Below are 23980 nucleotides of genomic sequence, written 5' to 3' on the forward strand. Positions count from 1 at the left end.
TTTTATTTGCAGTTAAGTCTGTTATTAAGTTACTGCATTTTATTTAAAGCACTTAATCTAAAACTTGATATTTTTTATTATAAAGATTATTTTTTGTTTCCAATTTAAGTGGTTACTATGAACCTATTTAATAAAAAAATATATACGATGAATAAAATCAAATCAAAGAAGGGCTTGCTTATTACCAAACGTAAAGCTTCTATTCATTGGCATAGCTAATTAATTAATATGAAAAGTTATTCTTATATGTATATAAAAGAACTAATTAGACGAATAATTCGCTTATTGATTGCGTCTTTGGGGTTCAATAGAAAACTCTGACGTCGATTTCATTCAGTTATTCTCAACACTTGATGCGCAGGAACATAATGTATACATATGTTGGGGATTATCAGTAACTGATTTGCTAAACAAGGCAGATGTTTTAATTGAATTTTCAGTGCTATAGTTCAAAATAGTTGGCACAGCGCACAGCAGAGATTAGAATAATGCTGATGTGTTGGGGTGAAAAAAGAGATGAAGTCATCATTTTATATAGATCAGAGGCGTTGTAAGCGAATCCTATATATATACTCATTTAGATGACTGGACACATTATCTGTGTGAGTCGAAGTGAAATTCTAAAGCTAACCAAATAAATAGATTGTATAAGTTTTACTGTATGTATGTATATTACTTTATTAAATATTTAAAATTAATAATTACAAAATATATTATCATTATGTATTACATATTTTTGTGGATTTGCAAGGGGGATAGGGTTTTTGGGTGGGGTTTTGGGGGGTTTGGGGCGTGTTTTGTATTCTGCAGAAGCACAACTTAAAAATATCACACACAAATACCACGCAAGAAAAGAATCCAACAAACTTAGCGACGTCTTTGCCCAAATCTTCTCCAAGCTTAAGTTTCCCATCGTTCTCCAGATTTGCGCACTGTCAAGAAAATGGATTCGAGTCTAGCATCTATGGACACTCCTTATCGCTGATCTTTTGAAAGTCTAAGCAAGGTATGAATATAATTATATGGTGAATATAAATATATATGTATATATATATATACATATCTGTATATTCGATTTAAACTCACTTGCATTCTGCAGGCAATTCTCCGTCTTCATTATGCAAACATTGCGATAGGTTTTAGTGGTGCCTTTGTCATCCGCAGCGCATATGTATTTGTTCTCCTGCGTATCACACTCCATGGCACACTTCACATTGGGATCGGGCAGGCTGAGGCACTGCACCAGAGTCAGCGCATACAACGTTACTATAAATAGAAACAACAATATGTATGTGGTGAGTTAGTTATTTAAGCGGGAGGCGTGCAAAATAATTCTGTGCCTGGCAACATGCCCTGCATATTAACTAAATGGCGACCGATGATCAATCCAACCCAATATGATATCACCAATTGCAACAACAACCAGCAACTGAACACTCTCAATCTGTATAGTCCATCGTTCAAATCGTACGCCCATCGTTTCTAGACGCCAGCGTGTCTGGCATGTCATTGGCCGGCCGGAAAGTTTTATTATAATACTTGAACCAGGCACAGCCGTCACTCGTTCGTTGCTGGTGGGCATTAAACTGGTGGACTGGTGGACTGGGTATTGACAACGTAGGCAATTACCATATAATTAATACAATGAAAACAAAACTACAATACAAAACTTTCCTAAAACATATACATTAGTAAATGCAGTTCATTGAGAAATATTATTGGGGGGAAATATTGAAAATTATTTCTTTTCTTTTAGCACGCGAAGCAAATTAATTTTCTTTTTTGTTTTGGAAATTTATGTATTTTGTTTATATACTACTGCATATATTCAGTGTCAATAATTAAATAGGTCAGTTCTGTTGTTTGTTGATTTGCAAATTAAAATCTCATCTATATAGTATTTATTGAGTGCAAAAAATTGTTATTGTACACAAATATGTGAATCACAGCACTAAGCAATCAACATTTATGGGACAGAAAACAAAATACTTTAATTTGGTTTTTTTGATTGATTTTTCTGACTAAACATTTTGTACTTTAAATTTAAATTAAATATATTCCATATTTTGCAAATTAATGTAGCACCAAAAACAGGCGCGAACTGCCAATTCTGGGAATTCATAAATAAAATCTGTTGGTGAGATACATTTTACCAGGAAATTTATAGAAAACAAGTTCTGATAAATATAAAGAAAGCTTATTCAATTTTGTATAATATAATGTGTACGTACATGCCAAGAATACTGCAAACAGCTTCATTTCGTTGTAATGTAAATTCAATATGTGGGTTTTTTTGCGTTGTGTCTATAAAAATTTGTTCGCTGTGATCTATCACACCAACAACTAAAAACTCGGTCGCACAATTATTTATTTATATTTATTGAAAATGCGATGCGTGAACTTTGCGGGTCAGAATCGTGTAGTAATTATTTCGTTGATCAAATTTTTACACGATTACTATGCACATTTGTTGTGTGTATACATATGTTTGTACTGTATAAGCATTTATGTTGTGCTATATATTATTTGTGTAAGATTGCGGCTTGTCACTGAACTTCAGACACGTGTATAGCTATATGTATACGAACATATATGTATATATATATATATAGAGTATATATGTATATATATATATATGAGTTTTGATTTAAAATTGATTGTTGTTGTACACGCGACACATTCGCTCGCTGCTACAAGTATTCGCGCACTGGATTCCGATTCCGATTACACTCTCGGCGTGGCCGCAACAGCACGCGTCCAAATGCGAACTGAAACTAAAGCGCCAAGCGCAAAGATATCCTCCAGCGAGCGGGTAGAGTGAGCTCTGACTATCGACTCTTGGATTGACTGATGAGACTGAGACTGGACGCTGGATGCGATGCTGTTGTGCTGGGATTGTCTCGCCGATTGCTGCTGCTGCTGCTGCTGTCTGCCGGCCGCTGTTAGATACAGATACAGATAACTCAAATAAGTATGTGTACATACACACACACACACACACACGCACATGCACAAACACACACAACAACAACAAGAACAAGAAGAGCACGTTTGAATTTTCAGTTTCGAGTTTGGGGTTCAATAATCAATCAAAATCAGTGGACTGCCCAACTGACTGACTGACTAACTGACTAAATGACTGGTTGAATGGTTGACTGACTAACTGATTGGCTGGCTGGATGGCTGGCTGGCTGGCTGGATATCTGGCTGGCTATCTTGGCTTTGCCTTTGGCTTTGGGCTGCCTCGTCGTAGCGCACACGAATGATGTGCGACCACACAGTGTCTGTTAGTTTTATAGAATTTTTTCCATGCTAAAATTGATTTACGCTCGTGTCGTCGTCTTCAGTTTTCTTTTCGTTTGCTTTGTACATTTTGCCTTTATTTTATTTTACTTTATTTATTGTTGTTGCTGCTGCTGTTGTTTTTTCATCTCTTTTGTGTGTGTGTGTGTGTGAGTGTGTGTGAGTGTATGTACTGTGTGCTGTTAGCTTGGCTGGTACATCGGCTCCGTCGGCTGGTCGTTTGGTCTGTCGATCGATCGGTCGTTTGATCGCTTGATCGATAGCTCTGTAGGCGGGTCACGCGTCACGTTGTCCAGCCCCTTGGTTCTCTTATATATATATATATGTATATATATGTATGAATTATTTATGTATTTTATGCAGTCAGTCGTCACATCTGAAATTTTTGAGATTTTTTTCTCGTCGCTTTTTTTTTTTGCTAAAAATTATGCTCCGCTTTTTCGTTAATTGGTTCACGTTCACGTTTCGCTTGATACTGTTCGGGCAGACTGCTGCTGCGGTCGCCGCTCGACATCTTTCAAATTTCGTCAGAAAAGAAATATTTAAAATTGTTTTATTTTCAAATTTTTGTTGTTCGGCTTTTGGCGACGGCCACGAGTTCACTCCACTCAACATCAGCGTCGTCTATGAATTTCCTTTGATGATCAAATATTTCTTCCATTAAATGTATGTGCAGATCGTTATTTATGGCAGAACGACGCATTTGAATTTTGATTTAGATTCACGTTAATGGTGTGTCTGCTCATGCCTTTTTTTCCATTTTGCTTATCAGCTTACTTATACTTATGGACCATACATATATAATGATTATCTCATAATTCATTTAACGAACTGAATTGTTTTACGTATTATCAAAATACTCTGACTAATCGTGGTTTTTCCAGGGATTACACGGCTTATGCAAAATGTAAACAATCAACACATTTGTTTAAATGCTCAAGAATGGGTTTGTGATAGATCCATTATTTTTGGCAGGGTAAGTTATTAAATAATATATATAGCTGAAAGTCCAAATCCTCAGAGACCCAATAAAATAAAGGAGCAGCGTACTTTTTCGGTTTTACGCTAGTGCGCCTAAGGCAAGTCTACCAAGAAGGTGATTTTTATTGGAAAAACATGTGCGTAGAGTAGGAAAAAATTCGTGTAATATAATCAAGTTAATAAATATTAATTTTAAAATTTTCTACTTAGGAGGTTGTTGAATAGTATAAACATCAATTTATCAATCTAGTGTAATTGATAAGTGGAGAATACAAAATTTTTGACTATGTGGAAGAAGAAAATACCACATTAAAATATTCTATAACATTAATAATCGATATAAAAAAAAAACTATCAATAGTTGAAAAGATTTCTAAAATTGTCTAGGTCTGTAAGAGGAGCGCCACGCCCGCCAGCGTCCATTTGCCTGGCTTATCTTTGGTCTTCAAATTGAAGGTCCACACGTAGGTCGGACCACGGGTGCGTGTCTTATAAACGGGGCATTCGTACATGTTTCTCAAGTCCTGCTTGTCTTGGGTAATGGCCTGCAAAATAAATAATCAAACAAGAATGGCAACAAGATAGAAACGTGCGAGTTTTAAAATAGTAGATTTATGCAAACATGCGCCGCACTTTAGACGCCACAGATTCGTACCAAATTCAAAGTTATTCATCAGAATTCGCTTTGGCATTATTTGCATTACAAACAACAAAAAAAAGAAACTCACTCGAATATTGATCACTGGCATTGATGGATAAAGTTCTTTGAGACGTGATTCCATAATAATACCCTGCTGTATATCCCATCTGGCGCCCTCCATATAGATGCCATGCACACAGCAGCCGTCCCGCGGTGCCGTACTGTAATTAAACATATACATTTATATATATACATATATCTATATATATATATATATTTATGCAATTTATATCAATAATCTTCGATTGTTGTCTAAGCTGGCTAGCTGGTTAGTGAGGCGTCTGAGTCTCGGCTATTGTTTGCTTTAAAGTGACGCCAAATCGAATCGTGCGACGATTTGTCGTCCATCGCGAGAAACTGGGCGCCACTTAATAAGCAATAAGCAATCAGGAATTAAGAATCAATGATCAAGCATCAACGAATAGACAATTGTTAATTGTATGCCATTAATAATTGCTATTTATAGACACACTTGTATACATATGTATGTATTTATGAGTTGTTTTAAATTTAGCTTCCATGAAATAGCATTGCGGCTATTATTAGACGCAGCTTGAAGCCGTTGGCCGTTGAGCCGCTGCTTACACTATCTTTCAGTGTGTAAGCATTGACGCAAGTCATGCGGATTTACATAGCTATTACTACTAGTTGATATGACAAAAAGTGCTGGTCGCGTGTCATGTTTGGTTTGGCGTGACACGAGCACGAACACGAACCCGAACACGCACGACTTGAGCTACTAAAAAATAGGACTAAGGATGACCTAACAACATAAGTTGAATGCTACACACAATATGAATATAATGGCAGTGTTTTTTTTTAAACCTGTTCTTTTTTTGCTGTTAACAAATGATTAATCCCAATTGGCTTTGAGTCAGACAGCTTAAAAAATAAATATAATAGTCGATATTTTTCGAATCCGGTCTCGGTCAGATATTTAAGCAATAAGTGAATTTCATACAAGTGCTAATTATTATTTATATTAAACAAATATAAATAAATATTTCGTATTTATAGTTAGCTATTAATCATTTTCCGCACACTTCTGTGTCTGAAATGATTATGTGTATGCGTGTGTGTGTGTGCACATATGCCACATAATTGGGTTGTCTGTGCTGCGCAGCTAGCTGTTTTCGAGTCAGATAAGCTACGGGAATATAGACTAATATAATATAATATAATATAATAAAATAATGCATGCCTTCGTTTGCTTTGCTCAATATTAAATACTGACAAATAGCTGACAATATTAAAGCGGCACAATTTAAAACAACGGGTTGAAAATCACTATTCGCAAGTGTATAGATATTTTTTTTGTGTGTAGTTTGGGGTCAACGCCAAAAGTGAATTAAAATTGCGTTTTAAATTCGTTTGCAGTCGGCTCACTTACGTAAATTCCTCCTTCTGCTTCTTAGTCACGTCACACTGCAGGCACATCTTGTCCAGCGGCAGCTCGTTGCGTCGCGCCGTGCTCTGCATGATGGCTGTTAGCAGCGATTGGGGGTTAAAGAAGCCCGCCAGCCAGACGCAGGAGGGTAGCTGCACCGGCGACAACACAAAAATAAACAAAAAAGAAACGAAACGAAACATAAATGTTTGCACAAACTGGTTGGTCTGGTTGGTTGCAGCATACCACAAAATCGGTGGACCAAGTTTCCAACTCTCGCAGTCGCAGACACAAATCGATGAACCAATTGTTGAGACCCAGCAGCGAGGGATAGGCACGTTGTGCCCATATCGGCGGCACTTGATCCAGAAACAATGAATTCTCAAGCACCTCCATATCCGATGTGATGGTCAATTCACCCTTCAAGCCCAGGTCGAGCTCCTTCAGGCTGCGTTTCATTTCGCTGGTTAGGTAATTCATGCGTTCGCATTCCTGAAACGCCACAATCACATATGGCGTACGCTCCTCGACTTTGTTCATAATCTCTACCATGTTAAACTCCTCCGGCAGCTTCTCAATGATCTCATCCACAATTTGCTTAACTTTGTCCTCGCGTGTAACTGTGGCACCACCTCCTGCACCCGCATCTCTTGGCTGCATTTCGAAAACGGTGCGGAAGATGATTTCCGCTCGTGTGGTGAGGAAACCGACCTCCGCATTGGGATGCAGTCCATATAGATAGGGAGACTCGGCTGGCATCATATCATCCACATACGTGTGATAGCCCACATAGTCGGTGTTGGGCGGAGCGGGAAACGAGGGTGCCAAATACAGCTCGCCATCGACCAGATCCGGTTGCATATACTCCTCCAAATATGTAATGCACAAGCGTCTGTCCCAGTCATCGGTTATATGACCGCCATACATGATCTCACCAAACAGATAACGCAAGTCCTCCCAAGGCACTTTGGCATTCGCCTCCAAATAGTTATAAAGCACCGAAACGCTTATATTCAAGTCGCCCACGTTGAAGGGATAGATTTTGTTCCAACCTTGTGGACCAAATTTGCGTCGCTCAGCGACTACAGCGTGAAAGTAGCACAAGGAGAAGAGTATGGCTTTAAATTCAGCTTCCTTGCCAGACATTTCCAGAGTTTCCTGTGTAAAATTATCCAATGCCTTGTGCAGGTTGGCCAACATGCCTGTTGGCGGCTCATTCGTGATTTTTATTGATGACTCCAAGATGCCCTAAAAATAAAAATCAAGTGAAAGAACTGTAATGCTTCACACCAGAGAAGATTCTTCGTTTACTAAATTAAGTAATGATTTGTTGACAACTCTTAATTCTGGTTAACCAATCAATTTGATTGCTACAATCACCTGTGGTATGATATGTGCCGATGGCGTTGAGGCCGGCTCCGCGCTCAGGAACATACGATAATCCGAATGTGAGCCATCTGCGTAGTGCTCCAACTTCTTCTCCAGTACTGGCAGCCATTTGCGCACCAAATGGATGTTCTGTAGGACGACCCAGTGTCCATTTTTAGCCGCCGTATCCATAGCTGTTTCCGCAATTGATTCCTGGCCTTGACCCAAGGACACATTGTGAAAGTTGCCCAGATCCAAGGAGAAACCCAACTGTTTGCCCAGGGCTTCAACATCCTTTAGGGGATTCACGCCAGGCGAGAGTATAAAGAAAATGGGCGTCGAAGGGCTAGCTTCCTCGTAGGACTTGGCGAATTCCATGGCACGATTCTCAACATATTTCGAGCCCAGTTTCTCCTCAATAAAGTCACTGCAAAGCGACATTTTTAATCTTAACTATTGAAGATCACTATTTTTGAAACTCACGCAAGGGCATAGGTCATGCGATCGGGTCTCAGGGCTCTGATCATGCAGAGGCGCTGCAATGCGGTTTTATTCTTCCATTCCTGTGGAAATTTCTCCTTCTCCGGCAGCTCCGACTCCACGAGCTTTTTCCAGCGTTTCGATGATGTCTCAATGTCCCGGTCCAAGTTCCGAAACTCATCTTTGGACGCTAGACTGCAAATTCCGCCCCACGATTGGTTACTCAAAAAATCCACAGGACTTGTGACATGTGGCTTGATCGGGAAGCGGAGTAGGAAGTCCAGTTCCGCAGATGAGACCTCCTCGTTCATCAACAGTATCTATACCAATGAATTCCAATGAAAATTAAGAACAATTCTTAAAGTTTTTTAGGTTCTACTATTGGGCTTACCTGAAAAGTCATTTGCGAGGCAAAGATGAGCTTGTCGCATTCGAAAAGACCACGCGAAGTATACTGAAAGACCGAATACGTAATGCAATCGATCAGATTTGAAACACGCAAATCCAAAGTTTCGCCCGGTTCAGCCTTGGCTATGGCCTTTTGGAACACTACGCTAAACGCCTGTAAGAATAAACCATTAGACCATTTATGGGATACCTTTTGAGGGTTACGGAGCTCACCTTCAGTGAAAACTGATAGATTGGATTTATTGTGTTCAATTCGTTGAGTATAAAATACAAGAGACTTGCTCGGGCCGCAGCTGGTCTGTAATATTCTCTAGCCTTATCGATTTCCTTGGATGTGATCTTTGCCTCTGCCACTTTCTCCTCAATATCGGAGGCAGTGCTCTTCGTTGTCTCCAGATTCTCCACCAATGCGGTATCACCTAAAATATTCTCACCCGCCGACGAAAGACGCGAGAGTAGATCATCCTCCAGCTTCTTTAGCATGATTTTAAAGTCATTCTGTTGTTTGGTTAATTCGGCCTTGAGATCCTCCAGATCGGGTCGTTCCGCCTTGACTACTTCAGCGAGTAGCTGATCCTCCAGGCCATCGCGTGTAACGGTAAAATTAATAAGCGTTGTCTGTGCTTGCATCTCTGGCTTATAGTGCGGATTAGCTAGTTTAGTGTGCAGGATCAAACGGAAAGTGGAATTGTACTCGATCTCCTTGTCACCTATTTTAATGGCTCTGCAAAGGAAAAGATCGTGAGAGAACCAATCGATTTATATGATATGTGAGCAACTTACTTGCCCTTCTTAATTAGATTACGTCCGAGCAATGAGTCTAGAACAGGGTCCAGATTTTCATCAATGTTCTCGATCAGGACTGTGATGCCGGTATTAATGGACTTTTCAATGATATCCAAATAGTTGCGTTGGCCCAGTCGTATGACCTTTAGCTCCTCGCCATATTTCTGCTTAATCCACTTGACGCCCTGCAACTGAGGATCAATCATCAGTGGCCAACGATCCGAATTGGATAGAATTGTAGCATTCTCAATGGACATGCGATCGCTAGGCAGTCCCTCATTTGTCCAAACGGCGATGGTCGTGTCATCCGTAAGCAGCGTCAGCGGATCGAGATTTTCGGTTGTGGGTATGGGCGGATCAATGCTCTTCAGAAAGGGTGTCCACATCTTTAGCAATAGATCAATGCGAAAGCCTTTCGTGAAACAGCCGACATAGGAAATGAAGGCGGTTATGAGTAGTATATCGCCGGGTAACGTAATTCCCTGCTTGACGAAGCTGCAAGGTGAGCACAATTTTCATTACTAAATGCTAATCCCAGTCGTGTTGATGATGACTACTCACTTATTGACTGCTTCAGCCCAGCGCACGTTTTCACTGGCCAAACCGCCCACCAGACGATTGGCCAGCGCGATGGTCGCTTGTGTGGCATCCGCTTCCTGTTGACAACGCAATTTATCGGCAATGGCCGTCTCAAAGTCCGCTGTAAGCTTGGCCAGCTGTTCCTCAAGGCTCTATTTTGAGAGAGAACAGAAATATATATCACCTGGGGTTACCCGACTTAACTAACCAAACATCTGTTAACAGTCAGGGATGTTCTTTGGCTTGTTACAAATTAATTATCATATTAATCTTTATGTTTCATAAGTTCGCCATTTTCATAAGTTCGCCATTTACCACCTACCATCACTTTGCGTTTGATGCCCGACAGTTTATCCTGGGCGGCTGCCAGCTCCGCGTTGGCTGCGGCAAGTGCCTTGCGCTTCGGCTCCACATCGCAGTACACCTCATAGAACTTGATTATGTTGATGACCCAGGCGCAGAGTCCAGCTGCGGCGCCGGATTTGGAGCGCACAAACTCTGGCTCGAATTCGGGATCCTTGAGATAGGGTTGGATGGCTTTGATGATTTCGGGATGTATGTTTTCCTTGTCGTAGGTGATCAGACCATCCAGAAAGGCATCTACCTTGGCCATGGAGATTTTGGCTGCCTTCCAGGAGCGATCTTTGGGCAGCTTGCCGCCAGGTGCCAGGAGCACCATAACAGCAGCCGTTACATTAGTAACCGCGCCCGGCGGAGAACCAAAGCTTTTAAGTTCAGTTAAGTTAGCTTTGTTGAGGGTATTCAGAGCCTCTTGAGCGGCTAATAAAGCTGGCTCGGCTTTGAGGAGATCCTCCTCGCAATCTCGCTGCTTTTTGCTCACTTCGTCGGCTATCAAGGCAACCTTCATTTCCTCCTCATCGGCCACGGCTTTTTCCGTTTGCACCTTTTCCGTTTCAATGCCCACAATTTCGATCAAGGCATCGGCTGCATCGTTCTTCTCCTTCAGCTCCACCTCCTGTACGGCCAGTTTGACCTTGAGATCTGCCACCTGGACAGCGGTGGAGCGTAGCTTCTCCAGCCCATTCTCTAATCGTTCGATTTTGCTCTGCAAATCGTCGTGCTTGTGATTGAGTAGCTTCAGATATAGATTGATCTGTTCGAGATAGCTCTTGGGTGTGGTGTAGTTGTAGCGGCGTTCGTTCTGTAAATAAACCTTGGACGTCGTATTGACCGACGTGTGTACATAGGCCATGAACTTGGCCACAGAATCGCGATGATTCTCTGGCAGCACTTTGTTCTGTGCGAGGAAATTCATGGCAACCGATATGAGTGCCTCCTGAGGCCATTCGTGGAACCAATTGATGGATGTTGCATTGATGATGGCAGGGAATTTTCTCGACCGAACACGCAATGTTGAACCCACTGGTGAAAAACACAGAACTATCTTCAGTTGTTTGCGCACACGATCGATGAAGAATTTCCAGCAGTTTTCACGCGTATCAACCAGTCCCGCACCTTTGACCTCATTACGCACGCCAGCGATTATATTCTCGATTTCGTCATCCGGAAATAGATCTGGAATCTCGCCAGTGGCTAACAAATCGTTGATTAAGACAAGAAAATCCTCGCTCGGTATTTGCGCATCCGTCATTAAAAACATGATGCTAACGTTTTTCAATCCAGCTTTCAAATACAAGCCGGAAAACTCGCACTGCGTCATGTTGTGTTAAAGCCAAAATAAGAACGGTTTAAGTAATGATCGATTTGAACGGATTAAACAGACCTTTAAATCGTTGACACCGTAACCCTTTTTGAGCTGTATCTGCACAACCTCCAAGCTGGATATGAATGCTGCCAAGCGCGCTAGAGATTGTTTTCCACTGCCACCAACACCAACCAATAACGCGCTGCCACGCGGCGATTCTAATATGCGATTGATTCTGCAAAATGTATATAGTAATGTTAAATATATTTGCAATTGTCTTTGGATTTGTTCAAAGTTCAAAGGTCAACTGTTACCTGCACACGTGCATCATCGCATCCTCGAATAACACCAGATTCATGGCAGCGACTAGATCATTATACGATGACATTGCTTCCTGAAGGAGTTTGTGAAGCTCAGGCCAGGCCTTGATTGGCATGTACTTAGGATCACCAATTCCTCCAGCGAAATGACAGTAAATATTCGGCTTGTCGAATATCACGGATTCGTCAATTTCTTCGAACGACTTCTTGACAATGTCATGCTGCATTTTAGTAAAGCTATCAATATCCTTATCATCGATCAGCTTATCCGAGTACACACGCTGTGTCTCATGTTGCCACAAACGTATAAGATCTGTTGGGCCCGTCAAACAATCCGTCGAACTAAAAAGCAGACCCTACAATTCAAGTAACATTTAGTTTGATATATTATATATATCTATATTTACACTCACTTGAAATACATTGCTGATATCGCGCAGATTGAAGATATAATGCGATTTAACAGCCGTGGGTAAAAACACCTGTAGACATTTGTTATGCAGCGCAATTGTGGCTGCCACAATGTTGGGTGTCATCCGCATGACAATCGGCATAAACTTCTGCTCGGCATTGGCAAAGTGCTGTGCCAAAATGGCCGAATACATGAGCGTGATAGAGTCCGCGGCGGGGAAGCTGACGGCCAGGACGCAGAAGTGTCGCTGCAGACGTGGATTGATGGTGAAGCTGCCTGAGGTGGGATTCATGCAGGCCACATACTGACAGTTATGTATATCCTTGAGGGTCAGCTTGTTGCGATCATACCAATGGCCATAGTCCAGATGCTGTCGCATTAGGGTGTGCGGCTGGACGGTGCCGTAGCAGTCCACCTCGGGCATGTTTATGTCGTCAATAAAGTAGATCAAGGTCTTGTTGCCGGGCGGTCCGTAGTTGCGACCCGCCTTCTTCTCCAGCGGCTTCTCAAGGATCTTTTGCAACATTTCGGACGTTGTATAGAAATTGAATGGTATTGTGGTGACAGCGTAATTCTCAGAAAGCGATTGAAGCTTCTCATTGACCAGTACGGTCTTGCCGCAACCGGCATTGCCCACTAGCATCACCGGGTGCTTCTTATCCATCAGTAGATCCAGGAAAAAGCGCAGTCGTATTGACTCGGAGGTGTGCACAAGCACAGCTTGCAATGGTAGATCCGAATCCAGCTCAAACTTCGGTATCTTCTCCGACCACAGCATAAAAGTCTTTGTATCGCAATCCAAAAAATAATCGAAAACTGTTCCACCTATTTTTTTTTTTTTGTTTAGCGAATTATTGGAGTGAAGTAAAGTATATTTGTTAAAAATGTGTCTTTTTGTAAAAAAACCACATCGATTTTACCACTCACCCGATGGAAACTTAACAGTTTTGAACTCATTTACCCACCATTTGCTGAATTCCACGCGATAGTCAATGGCTTGATCCTGGAACATGGCCGAACCGAATGCCCAAATACAGGCAAAAACAAAGTACAATTCGTGCCATTCTTTTGGGCAATCGGCCGGCGTATTCGCTGGTATTAGAAAACAGTTTAGCAGATGGCACAGCATTTGTATGTGGGCCATTTCAGCGACAGGCGTGATCTTTTTGAAGCGCACGCGTATCGTCTCCAATGAGGGCGGTATGTACTTATCGAATAACATGACCAAATTGGACTTTTCGGCTGGAATTTTGCGCGTTTCAACCCAACTGGTCACATAGCTGCAACAAAGTTAACTAAATTAATATGCAATTTACATATGTATATTGGCTGCTAATCGGCATTGCCCGATTAAGTTTTATGCGATTTACAAAATTAGTTCGAATTTGTTAAGTTAGTCACACAATGAAAGAAAAAAATATTGCGACAAATTTTTGCTTGCTATGCATAATATATATATATATGTACTCACGGATTCCAACCCAAGTCCTGGGGATTTATGTACAGTATGCCAGCTCTGGATACGGTTGCCGGTGTCGCTGTTCTCAGGTTGGAGATCTCAAAGAGCAAACGCATCGAAGGTGTTAACGCAATGCGCTCATTGCTGGCCAAAGTTAAGACTTTGTTGTCATCCATAACGGTATTTAAGCTCTCGATCCACATGGGATCGATGTCGCCATCGAGCACAATCCACTTGGGTTGATCACCCGTTATGTTTGCTTGGTCCCGCATTAGCACTGAGAACAGGCCATCCTTCCATTCGCGTGTCGCCGGGTTGATAATGCCGAAAAGTTCATCATTGGTCACCGCTTTTGGATTCAAGTCATTGAATATGGGCTTCCGTTTAATGTTCTGATAGGTGCGCAGCAGCGTCTTCCACACTTGGGTTTTACCGGTGCCAGCATTGCCAACAATGAATACAGAATGACGTACCTCCAACAGTTCCTCCAGTTGCACTACTTTCAATATAAAATTATCTTCCGGTTGTAGTAGCAAATCGGAGGCAGCTTGTTTTACGGTGCGTTCAAAGTCCTGATCACGTTTGCGAGGCACATCCAAAGCGGGAAATAAATCGCTGATGAGCCCCATGAACACGGGCATATCATCTGTGACAATTTTCGGTATATTGAAGTCGCGCAATGCGCGCATCAGCACCTCCTCCTCCGGTCGACCAGGATCGCCGCGCTGCAAGCACCAGTTGAACATCCGTTTAACAAGGATCACAAAAACAACTCAAAAACAATGTGAATAAAGTCGATAATAAAATAGATCCAAAATTACTTAATTCTTACACTTCTATCCACATCAAATTGTACAACCAAATATAAAAATATATTTCGAATTATTTGTATTTATGACACGCACCTTAAGTGAGCCGGCGACCACGAGCACCGACTTGATGGCACGCAAGCCCCAGTCGTAGTGATCCTGTTTGGATAGCAGCTCCTTGCACAGCGTGTACAGTGTGATGAATTTGCGAGCGAGGACGCGTGCATCCTGGAATCCCTCGGCGACCAACATAATTTCGCATATGAGCTCAAAGTCGGGTACCACCATGGCGCAGGGACGAAACAGTGCCTTTAGATTCTCTGGCAGCTCTGTGCGTCCGGCATATCCGGGATTCATGGTTATGAATATGCCCACGGTGGGCACACACGTAATGAACTCGCCCATAAAATTGAATTTGTCCTTTTTGTCGCGTATGGCGTCCTGTACGGACTTAACCTGCACGGCCACAACGGACAGCACCTCGACCGTAATCCGATTAAATTCATCGAAGCAGCCCCAGGCGCCCGTTTGAGCCAAACCCTTGTAAATGTTACCACATGATTGATAATCCATTTGTTCGGAGCAATTAAACACGTAGACCATGATGCCCAAGGCACGTCCCAGATCTTTAGTTGTCTCCGTTTTACCGGTGCCCGCCGGACCAGCTGGTCCGCCGCCCATTACCAAGTGTAAGCTCTGTGTGAGTGTTATGTAACAGCGATCTGTGAGCGGCGTGATGACCAGGCGTGGTGTATTGCCTAAGTATTCGTGACAATACTGGAACTCAGCGTCGCAAATATTGGCAAAGCAATCTTTCTCGACATCGTCAAAGCGATGCCGCAACTGCGATTGCCACATAAAAGCCGAACCTGAATCCAATTTGGCCTGAATCATCTTAGCGACCACATCTCTCGAATGCACATCAATTGTGCATATCGTCATAATTTTCTGACGATCCCCCTTGGTCAGCTCGCCGAGCAGCAGTGTAATGAGTAAACTGAGCTGTGAGATTTGTTTTTTGTAATAATCCTTGATGGCATTATCGTAGCCCTCCTCCAAACGACTGAACGCAATGTTCACCTCGGTGGACCACCAGATTTGTGAGCCGCATAGCGAGACCTGTGCAGGATAATCGAATAACCATTGTTCACGTTGCTTTTCCTCATAAGCGACGACAGCTTCGGTGACATAATGACGCAGTGAGGCACGCATCGCCGCTTGTATGCGATTTAGCCACACTTCAACCGGGCCGCGTATACTGGCCAGTTCATTAAATTCAACGTATTCGCCATCTTTGGCATACATGCCGGAAGCTGTCTCTATCTCATTAGCCGCATCGCGATTGAATTTGAGCCGTGCAATTGAATCGAATAGTTTGGTCAGATGTTTGGTAACCATTTCGGGTTGGATGCCATTGCTGAGTACATCGAGCAGATCGGCCGATGATACAAAATAGAAACGAGGAAAAGCCAAACGTTTTGTTTCCAAATACTCTGCCAGTGCCTTCTCGCACAGCGTCAGCTCCTTTTGCAAATGCTCCAGACGTTCGATCAGGCCAGCTCGATTCGTTGATGCCACCACATTCGATGAGAGGGACATCTCATCCATGAGTATACGGAACTCGGCATCGATATTATCGAAACGTTCCGAATCGACGGGGAGCTGTTTGCGTATGTCTTCCGAACTCATGAAGATACTCTCAAGATGGGTCCAAGTGCGTTGCACCTCAAACCAAACGGTAATCACTTGATCAGCAACCATTAATTTATTTTGCCAAGTTGAAACTTCCTCGAGGAAATGGGCGATGTACTTGGATGTTATTAAATTTTGTAGGCACACCTGATTCTCTTCAAGCGTCTCTATGAGTTCTTCCGATGTCTTAAGGAGTTTACAGCCAGTGCGCGGGTGCAGCTCATTGTCGAACTCCATGGCCGACCATGTGGAATTCAAGTCACGCAATATCTTCTCCATTGACATCTCCTTAACGGCTTTATCCACAATATTTTTCACTTCCTCCTCGCATTCGTGCAGATTTAAGCCTAATAGTTCCGCAAGCGTTGTCTCATGATCCATTATGAATTTCACCTGAAATATTAGATTAACAATTGTAAATATTTATGTTATATATATGGAAATGGGATTTCTTCTAGATTACTACACTTTCTACTTGAGTTCAGTTACAACATGCATTGCACTTACGGTCACTTCCTTGGGCAAGGCGGCCAGACTCTGGAATGAAATGGTATTTACAAGAACTGTACAGTCGAGGCACAACTATATTAATATATATACACATACATCGGCCTCTTTCAACATAAAGTTTGGAATAATCAAAAGGAAAATAGAGATTTAAACGGCATTGCTATACAATTGAGCATCTTTCAGCTTTGGTGCTAGGAAAGGAGTTAAACAGATTGGTTCCATGGGTATTATTTACAATATGCCAAATTGTCCGCATTAGAAAAATGTAAAGGAAAAGCACAAAAAATAGACCTTGGTGGAGTTCATCAGCTGATTCCAGTGACGCTCGCGAATCGCCGGATTCTGTAGCTCGCCGACGGCACGAAGGGAGGTCAACATATTCTTCACCGTCGACTCGAGATTGATGAACGTGTCCCAGGCGCGCATCTCCTTATCCAATAGTCGTATATCCTTGGCAAATTTCTTGCACTCAATATCCATATTCTCCACATCGACTTTGCGCCAAGGCGTCGTCTTCCAATCCTCAATGCAGGTCTGAACTATATTCACATAATCCCAGAGTTGCTGTGATTAATTAATTACATGTCATTGATTTAGTAAAAGTTACAAAAAGGCAATTATTTTTGGGATTAGTAAAAAGTTTAGGTAAAGCTAGGTAAAAAGTAAAAGCTCAAAATTCCACATGTGGCATGCAGTATATAAATAAGTTTTGTAAAAAATTTAGTAAATTGATTATAGGAAACATGCAAAAGCCACGGTCGCAACGAAAACCTTTCAATATATACCTTCAGCATGCGCAGCTCCTTACGGCATTGCTTGAGCACCTTAAACTCCGGTATATTCACTTCAAAGAGACTGCCCGACTTCTGTATCTCGCCCATTTCCCGCTCGCAGAGGAACATGTCATCGTTGATGCGATCCATGAGTAAGTAAGGCTTATAGCAATCGAAGCGAAAGAAATCGTATTGCTTGAAGACCTCCCGGAAGAGTTGTATGTGCGCCTCGAATACCGTTATTTTATGCCTTATGCTAACCACTTCGGTGGCTTGGAGTGGGGAAACCTGCTGCTTCACCGTTGTGGCAATCTTCTTGGTGTTTGCCCACTGTTCGGGCAGCTCCTGCAGCAGCACGTTCACCTCCTCGGGTATGTCCATGTCATAGTATTTGAGTAGCTGTATGGTCTCCTGCATTGGCTCAAACATCTCATCCGTGTTGGCTGCACGCTCCTTCACCTGCATCAGGTAGGCCATAATGCTGACCAATCCCTCATAGTCCTTCTCTTTGACCGTTTGCAAGAGGCCCTCATCGGCCTTGCGTATAAAATGACTGAGATCCATCAGACTTGATGTGACAGTCGTCACCAGATGCTCCTTAAACATGTTGCCCCACTTGCAGACGGTGTTGAGCAGGGCCTGTCGAAAGGGTCGCACATCCACTTGGAACCAAGAGCTAAACACCTGAAATGCTGGTATGTCCTCAATCTCGCTGAAGAGCGATTCGTAATTGTCAATCTGCTCCCGAAAGGCCTCAATTGTCGGTTGACAGGGTTGTGGTGGCGGTGGTGCTGCCGGATCATTCATCTGAATCAGTTCTATTTCATCTGGATCCAGCATCCGTCCATATTCCAGAAAATATTCCATGCACTCCTCGCGATCGTCTAACCACAAATACGAGTATCGTTCGAATTGCCGACAGAATCGGGATGCTTCCTCCATGACCAGATCAACGCCATTGAGTATCTCGCGACGCATGTCAATAATATCCTGATTCTCCTTGATCAGCTCCACATAGTTGCGTTTCTCATTGGGCTTGAGTCGCTTTACAAGCGAACCCATCTTCATTATATCCCGCATCAGCTCAATCAGCATATTGTTGAAGCCCATGGGATCTTCGGGTTCCAACGAAGGCACAAATACCAAATTTGGTTCCACAAGTTCCAGTCGTGACTCAAAGAGTGGCGCATAATTGTTGTCCGGATCCATGTTCTCAGCCAAGTAGCCAACACTGACGCCCACAGTGCGCAGTATGTTCTCATAGACAATATTATCGACAAAGTCCACGTAACTCAACCAAACATCATCGTTTTGCTTCTGCTCCATGTCAAACTGCAACATGTTGTCCTGGAGAAGTTTATGTATCTCCAATGAGGCCGCCTGAATCTCTGCATAACGCTTGGCCGTGCGATCGGGTCGCTCATCTAGGGACAACACCGAGTCCTTTTTGCAGTCACGACGCTCAAAGAGGGGCTGCTTTGCCCACACCTCCATTATTTTGCGTACTTGTCGCAGATTCTCCTGTGTGTGATTCACGCGATTGCGCAATTCAGCCACAGGCTTGCGTAGCTTCTCCAGGTAGTCCATGATGTCTGAAATGGTTTACAATTAGTATATTTGGTTGAATTACAGATGCCACGCTTGACTGCGCTCACCTGCCGAATTCCAAACAAGATGATCCACACCGATTTTAACCAGATCATCAATCATTTTAATCTCGGACTCAATCAGTTTGAGCTCAACCGTTGAGCTGCCCTCCTGTATGCTGTTGTACCAATCGATGGTCTTCTCCAGATTTAGTGTATACGAGCGGAACACATCGCTCTTCTCTGCAAACTCGATGGCTATCTCGGGTATCCCATCAATTTTCATTTGCTGCATATAGTGCACCTCGCGCAGTATGGAAAAGAGTGTGGTGCTGAAGTTGAGTATCAACGAATGGCTGTGCTGATCGCGTCCAATGAGTGACTTCTTAAGATCCTCCTCGATTTGGTCCGCCAGTTGCACGGACCAATCATCAAAGAATTGCGTCTTACAGGCGCCTAACTTGGTCATTAAACACTCATAACGTTCGACAATTTCCAGGGATTTCTCCTCCTTCGTAATGCTGTGGAAATGTTAATTATTATTAGATGTCATTTGCATTTATATATAATTGCTTACTCATGCTGCAGTGCCTTGAAGTTCTTCACTGGCGCCGTAATGCGGGTCTCCAGCTGGTAGCACCAGCGTATAAAGGCTGCCACGGAGGGGCAATTGTAGTCGGGATAAAGTGTTTCGCCCTCGCGGATCAGCTCCATTTGCTTGTCGTATATATTCTCACAGACTGTCATCTCATCATCGAGCATGCGGACAATTTCCGCATAGCGTTGCGTGAACTCCTCCTTAATTTTTGGACGATCCAGAACACTGCCCACAATGCTTATAAGCTATGCAATAAGTTAGACATATATCTAAGGTTAGCTTAATGTCCATACGCACCTTGAAAATACTCTCTAAGTTATGACAATCATCGAAGGCCTGACACAATATGGCAGCCAGCTTCATGTCCAGCTCCAGTATGCGTGTTTGAAAGCCCTTAAAGTCCTCATCAAACTCATGATCATCTGGATCGAGGACATCGTAGCTTTTCGATGCAAATGCGGTAAAATATTGATTGAACTCGACGTAGACATCAGTAATTCTTGTGCTTAGCTGGCGTCCACGCAGTCCACCGATTTCGACTTTCTCTAATTTCAGGAATTCAATCACAGTAAAGAAGAACCTAAAAATAGTCCATTCATTTAGTAGCTATATGTGAGAAATATGTTTTGTATAATTGATGGAGAATACCAACCACTGAATTGTTGTTAAACGCTCAAGGAACGCATTAAAGCGCTTGAAAACTGAATTTGGATGAAAAGTCCACAAAATCGGTGGCCGCTCCTCAGGTTCCGTAAAAAACGCAGCTAAACGTTCCTTATAATAATCAAATAGTTCGCGAAAGAACTTTAGTATTTGTATGGACAGGGTTAAACGCTGCATGGCCTCATCAATATCGCTATGGAATATGGACGATGGGTCCAAATAACGCTTGGCCTAAAATATGCAAGAATCTCAAAATTAAATTCAATACGCACAAAGAGGGCAACAATTTAGAGACTCGCCTGATGTATAATCAAATTGCATATCTCCTGCAACAGCACAGTGATTTTCGCCGATTGGCAATAGTAGCGAGAGTTGCCCCACAGAGTGCACACAGTATGCATAAAGGGGATGAGTAGCGGCTTGTATTCGGCAAAATCAATTTCCTCCAGCTGATGCAGGGGCCGATTCAATGGGTTCAAATAGAGCGTTATATCCTTTGACTCGGCAAGTGCTGCGATTGTTGTTCAAAAACGATTTGTTGGCATGCAAAAAGACAAACGACAGCGAGTTCATTTGGGATTGGCATGCTATTCAGCTATTAAATGTGGGCCTGCACTCACCCGTAACAACATTCTTGAAAAGTGTCTGAAAGCACGGATGATAGGCACTCGACGAGTACTCCAATATTAGGGCCATGGCTCGAATGCGCTCATTGCGCAATTGGTCGTAGATAAAGGATAGATTCTTGAGTCGATTATTCCAAAATGTGAATTCTGTTGTAGAGTTTATAAGTTACAAATTAATAGATAATCTATTTTAATATGTTTAATTTGTAGATACAACTCCAAGTTGATTTGAAAGATGGAACAGACAAAAGGCTAGGTGACTGGGCTGTTATTATTATATTGAAGAGGTTACGAAAATTGAAGAGTTTAAATCGAAATGGCAAAAACTCTGTCAAACTAAAATGGAACAAGTTTCTTTGCATGCTATTTGCATTCTTGCTGAAATGATAAGCTTTTGTCTACACTTAATTTAGTTGAATAATTGAAGAAGTGCTTCCAAAATGATGAAAATCGCATAAGCTTTAGGCAATTGCTGCCTTTGGGCCAATTCCAACATAAAGCTTTAACATTGCCAATGACACATGCCACAACCCCAAGCCGGAAAATGTCAACTCGTATATAAAACATAAGAAAATCCGAGCAAAATCCCATTAGTGAGTGGTTGTAAGAGTGGGCAAATGTTGCATGTCACCTTTCGGCAAAAGAGATAACAATAAAGCCAGTTTTGAAGACATTTACCTACATGTTGTTGGCTTATAAACATGCAATTTTGGCCGGTGCCGGTGGCACGACGTTGCTAGGATATATCAAACAAACGTCAACTGCAGAAACTTGAATTTTATCAATAAATAATAAATAAAGCTGTGCCAAAAATAAAACTAAACGAAAACTAAATATGCACATATGACGACGATTATGATTAGACAACTACACACAACTTCTTTGAGCACTGCGAATTTACCTGTGTGCGGCGTTGGATTCTGTCCGTTGGCAAAGGCATTTGTTGGACTCTCCTTGATGACTTCGTGGATTTGGGTGGCCCACTTAATGACAACGCCCTCAATGGCACTCTTCAGATACAAATCGAATTGGCAATGCTGCGTTTCGGTCAACTCCTTGGCAGCCTTAACGATTTTCTCAACGCCCACGGGCATGGCCAGAATGGTTTCGCCGCTCACCTGACCCTTTACCTGATGCACCGTGCTCTTCAGGCTGTGCACATGCTTCTGCACATCCTGGGCGACCATTATTGGCCAGCTGCGATAGTTGTCCTCATTGGAGAGCAGTGGCACCAGCACCTCCTCCACCAGAGCAGACAGCTGGTCAATTGTCCGGGTCGCGAGGTCACCAAAGATTATAAAATTGGCGCAGTTCTCACGTGGTATGGGCTGGGCATATCGCTTAATAAAGTAGACACCCTTGCTCTTTAGCTGCGAGAGGGGGAATGTGGTGGAGGGCACCAGCTGCGCAGCGGGCGTGAGTATTATGATTAGTACAACGGGTACACTGCGATCCAGAAACTCTTTAATTATGCCCTTATGCTCCTCCACCGTGATGACACGCGTCCATTTCTCCGGCTTAAGTTTCAATGACTTGATGACAAACGAACCCATCAGCTCCAGTCGTGGATCCGGCCCAATGCCCGCAGCGGCAGCGGCCGCCTCGGCGCTTGTGGAGGGCTGCTCCATGAAGGGGCAAGGATTTGTTTGCCGTTGTTACCACAGATGTTCTTGTATCCTTTGGCTGTGTGTGTGTGTTTGAAGGTGTTTTAGTTTGAGTGACCTTGTTACCACTAACAACTATATAATCAATAAATCCTATCAAATCAATATTTCTTTTTCAAAAATTGCATAATTATTCCCGAAAAAATAGTGGCAAGTGCAAAGTATCCTTTTTGAACTTTGTAAATTTATGTATTATGCAATCTTTCACATTTTACTTTGCTTTTGCATTACTTCAACTGTTGTGTAACTTAGTTTTTCCATATTTTTGCCATTATTACAGAAGAAACCGTAAAAACTTAAATAAAATTAAACCATTCCTCAAACAAATTAAGTAATTTGCAAGCACTTGGGAATTTAATCCGTAATTTTGACTATTTTTTTTAAGTTTATATATATTTTTTAAATTTTGAGTAATTGATTTTTAGGTTTGTGCCTTAATTTTAGGTTTCCGCGTTGCGACTGCTCACCTGCGCTACTGTTAGCTGACTGAAAGGAGCTGCTAGGCAAAATATTAACCGTGTTACGGTAAAAGTGATCGTGGCAGGACCCGGTTGCTAGGCAGTTGTTGATTTTGCCGCTTGACCATTGTTTATTTCCCCTGTGCCATAATCCCTGGTTGCTAGCCACGTTGCCATGCTCCTTGCCAATTGTTGCGCCGCCATCGCATGCAATGCCAAATCGTGCGCGAAAGTTTTGACGGCTTTCCGTGCTAGCTAATAAAGTTGGTGTAGTTCATAAATCCTGCTAACTGATTGGGTGCTAATGCAATTAATAGCTTTGGCATTACTTCTAACCCACATCTAAGTCATAACTAGTTATTTTAAAAACATTAATTTAATAACAGTTCTTAGTACATTAGCATATTTAGATCATTTACCGCACAGGGTGTTCCATTGTTCCAAACAAAAATCGATATATTTTTCATTGCGGAAATCGATGCTCAATTCAGATGGGCTTGCAGCTAAAAGTACTCAATTATTCTGATATGAAAATATCGGAGTGCAAACTTAAATTACATGCAAATATTTTGTTTTAAATATATATCTAAATATGTGAGGGAATTACTCATGCATACATGTATATTTTATCCGATGGCCAGGTCAAAATCCAACAAGAATCTAATTACAAAAGCTTTCTGTAACTCGCTAAGCTGTGAAATTAGTTGCATGCTAAATTGTCAGCAGAGCTGTCAAAGACTAAGCCACAAAAC

General features: G+C 42.3%; 2 protein-coding genes across 3 annotated transcripts; both read right to left on the bottom strand.

The window, feature by feature from the left end:
• Nucleotides 1–737: 737 nt before the first annotated feature.
• LOC6567566 lies at nucleotides 738–3248 on the bottom strand. 2 transcript variants are annotated; one of them, XM_032740058.1, is made up of 4 exons: nucleotides 3165–3248; nucleotides 2232–2939; nucleotides 1087–1266; nucleotides 738–997 (listed from the first exon to the last, which is right to left on the bottom strand). In XM_032740058.1, exons 2-4 carry the CDS (start codon nucleotides 2257–2259, stop codon nucleotides 963–965), a joined length of 243 nt encoding a protein of 80 aa, XP_032595949.1. In that variant the 5' UTR covers nucleotides 2260–2939; nucleotides 3165–3248; the 3' UTR covers nucleotides 738–962. The 2 variants fall into 2 exon arrangements, with proteins under 2 accessions (XP_032595949.1, XP_001994136.1); XM_001994100.2 differs by having other exon boundaries at nucleotides 3161–3175.
• Nucleotides 3249–4426: 1178 nt separating this feature from the next.
• Nucleotides 4427–22734, bottom strand: LOC6567565 (dynein beta chain, ciliary). Its single transcript, XM_001994099.2, has 27 exons — nucleotides 22008–22734; nucleotides 21101–21253; nucleotides 20780–20991; nucleotides 20470–20711; nucleotides 20115–20397; nucleotides 19797–20062; nucleotides 19289–19740; nucleotides 17646–19225; nucleotides 17152–17424; nucleotides 16858–16887; nucleotides 14755–16743; nucleotides 13862–14574; nucleotides 13318–13670; nucleotides 12392–13215; nucleotides 11973–12334; nucleotides 11737–11893; nucleotides 10315–11664; nucleotides 9975–10144; nucleotides 9411–9908; nucleotides 8841–9351; nucleotides 8611–8781; nucleotides 8223–8539; nucleotides 7752–8166; nucleotides 6618–7619; nucleotides 6375–6523; nucleotides 5013–5145; nucleotides 4427–4829 (listed from the first exon to the last, which is right to left on the bottom strand). Exons 1-27 carry the CDS (start codon nucleotides 22732–22734, stop codon nucleotides 4668–4670), a joined length of 13494 nt encoding a protein of 4497 aa, XP_001994135.1. The 3' UTR covers nucleotides 4427–4667.
• Nucleotides 22735–23980: the final 1246 nt, after the last annotated feature.

Source organism: Drosophila grimshawi, unplaced genomic scaffold, assembly GCF_018153295.1.
Source record: "Drosophila grimshawi isolate 15287-2541.00 unplaced genomic scaffold, ASM1815329v1 contig_311, whole genome shotgun sequence".
In the NCBI taxonomy this organism is placed as follows: Eukaryota; Metazoa; Arthropoda; class Insecta; order Diptera; family Drosophilidae; genus Drosophila; species Drosophila grimshawi.

Coding starts and splice junctions, on each gene's coding strand:
- LOC6567566 (XM_032740058.1), bottom strand. CDS start 2,259: ATGAAGCTGTTTGCAGTATTCTTGGCAT. Junction 1,267..2,231: donor GTTTGCAGTATTCTTGGCAT/GTACGTACACAT, acceptor TTCTATTTATAG/TAACGTTGTATGCGCTGACT. Junction 998..1,086: donor GAATTGCCTGCAGAATGCAA/GTGAGTTTAAAT, acceptor TACCTTGCTTAG/ACTTTCAAAAGATCAGCGAT.
- LOC6567565 (XM_001994099.2), bottom strand. CDS start 22,734: ATGGAGCAGCCCTCCACAAGCGCCGAGGCGGCCGCTGCCGCTGCGGGC. Junction 13,671..13,861: donor CAGGACTTGGGTTGGAATCC/GTGAGTACATAT, acceptor ACTTTGTTGCAG/CTATGTGACCAGTTGGGTTG. Junction 12,335..12,391: donor ATATCAGCAATGTATTTCAA/GTGAGTGTAAAT, acceptor CTTGAATTGTAG/GGTCTGCTTTTTAGTTCGAC.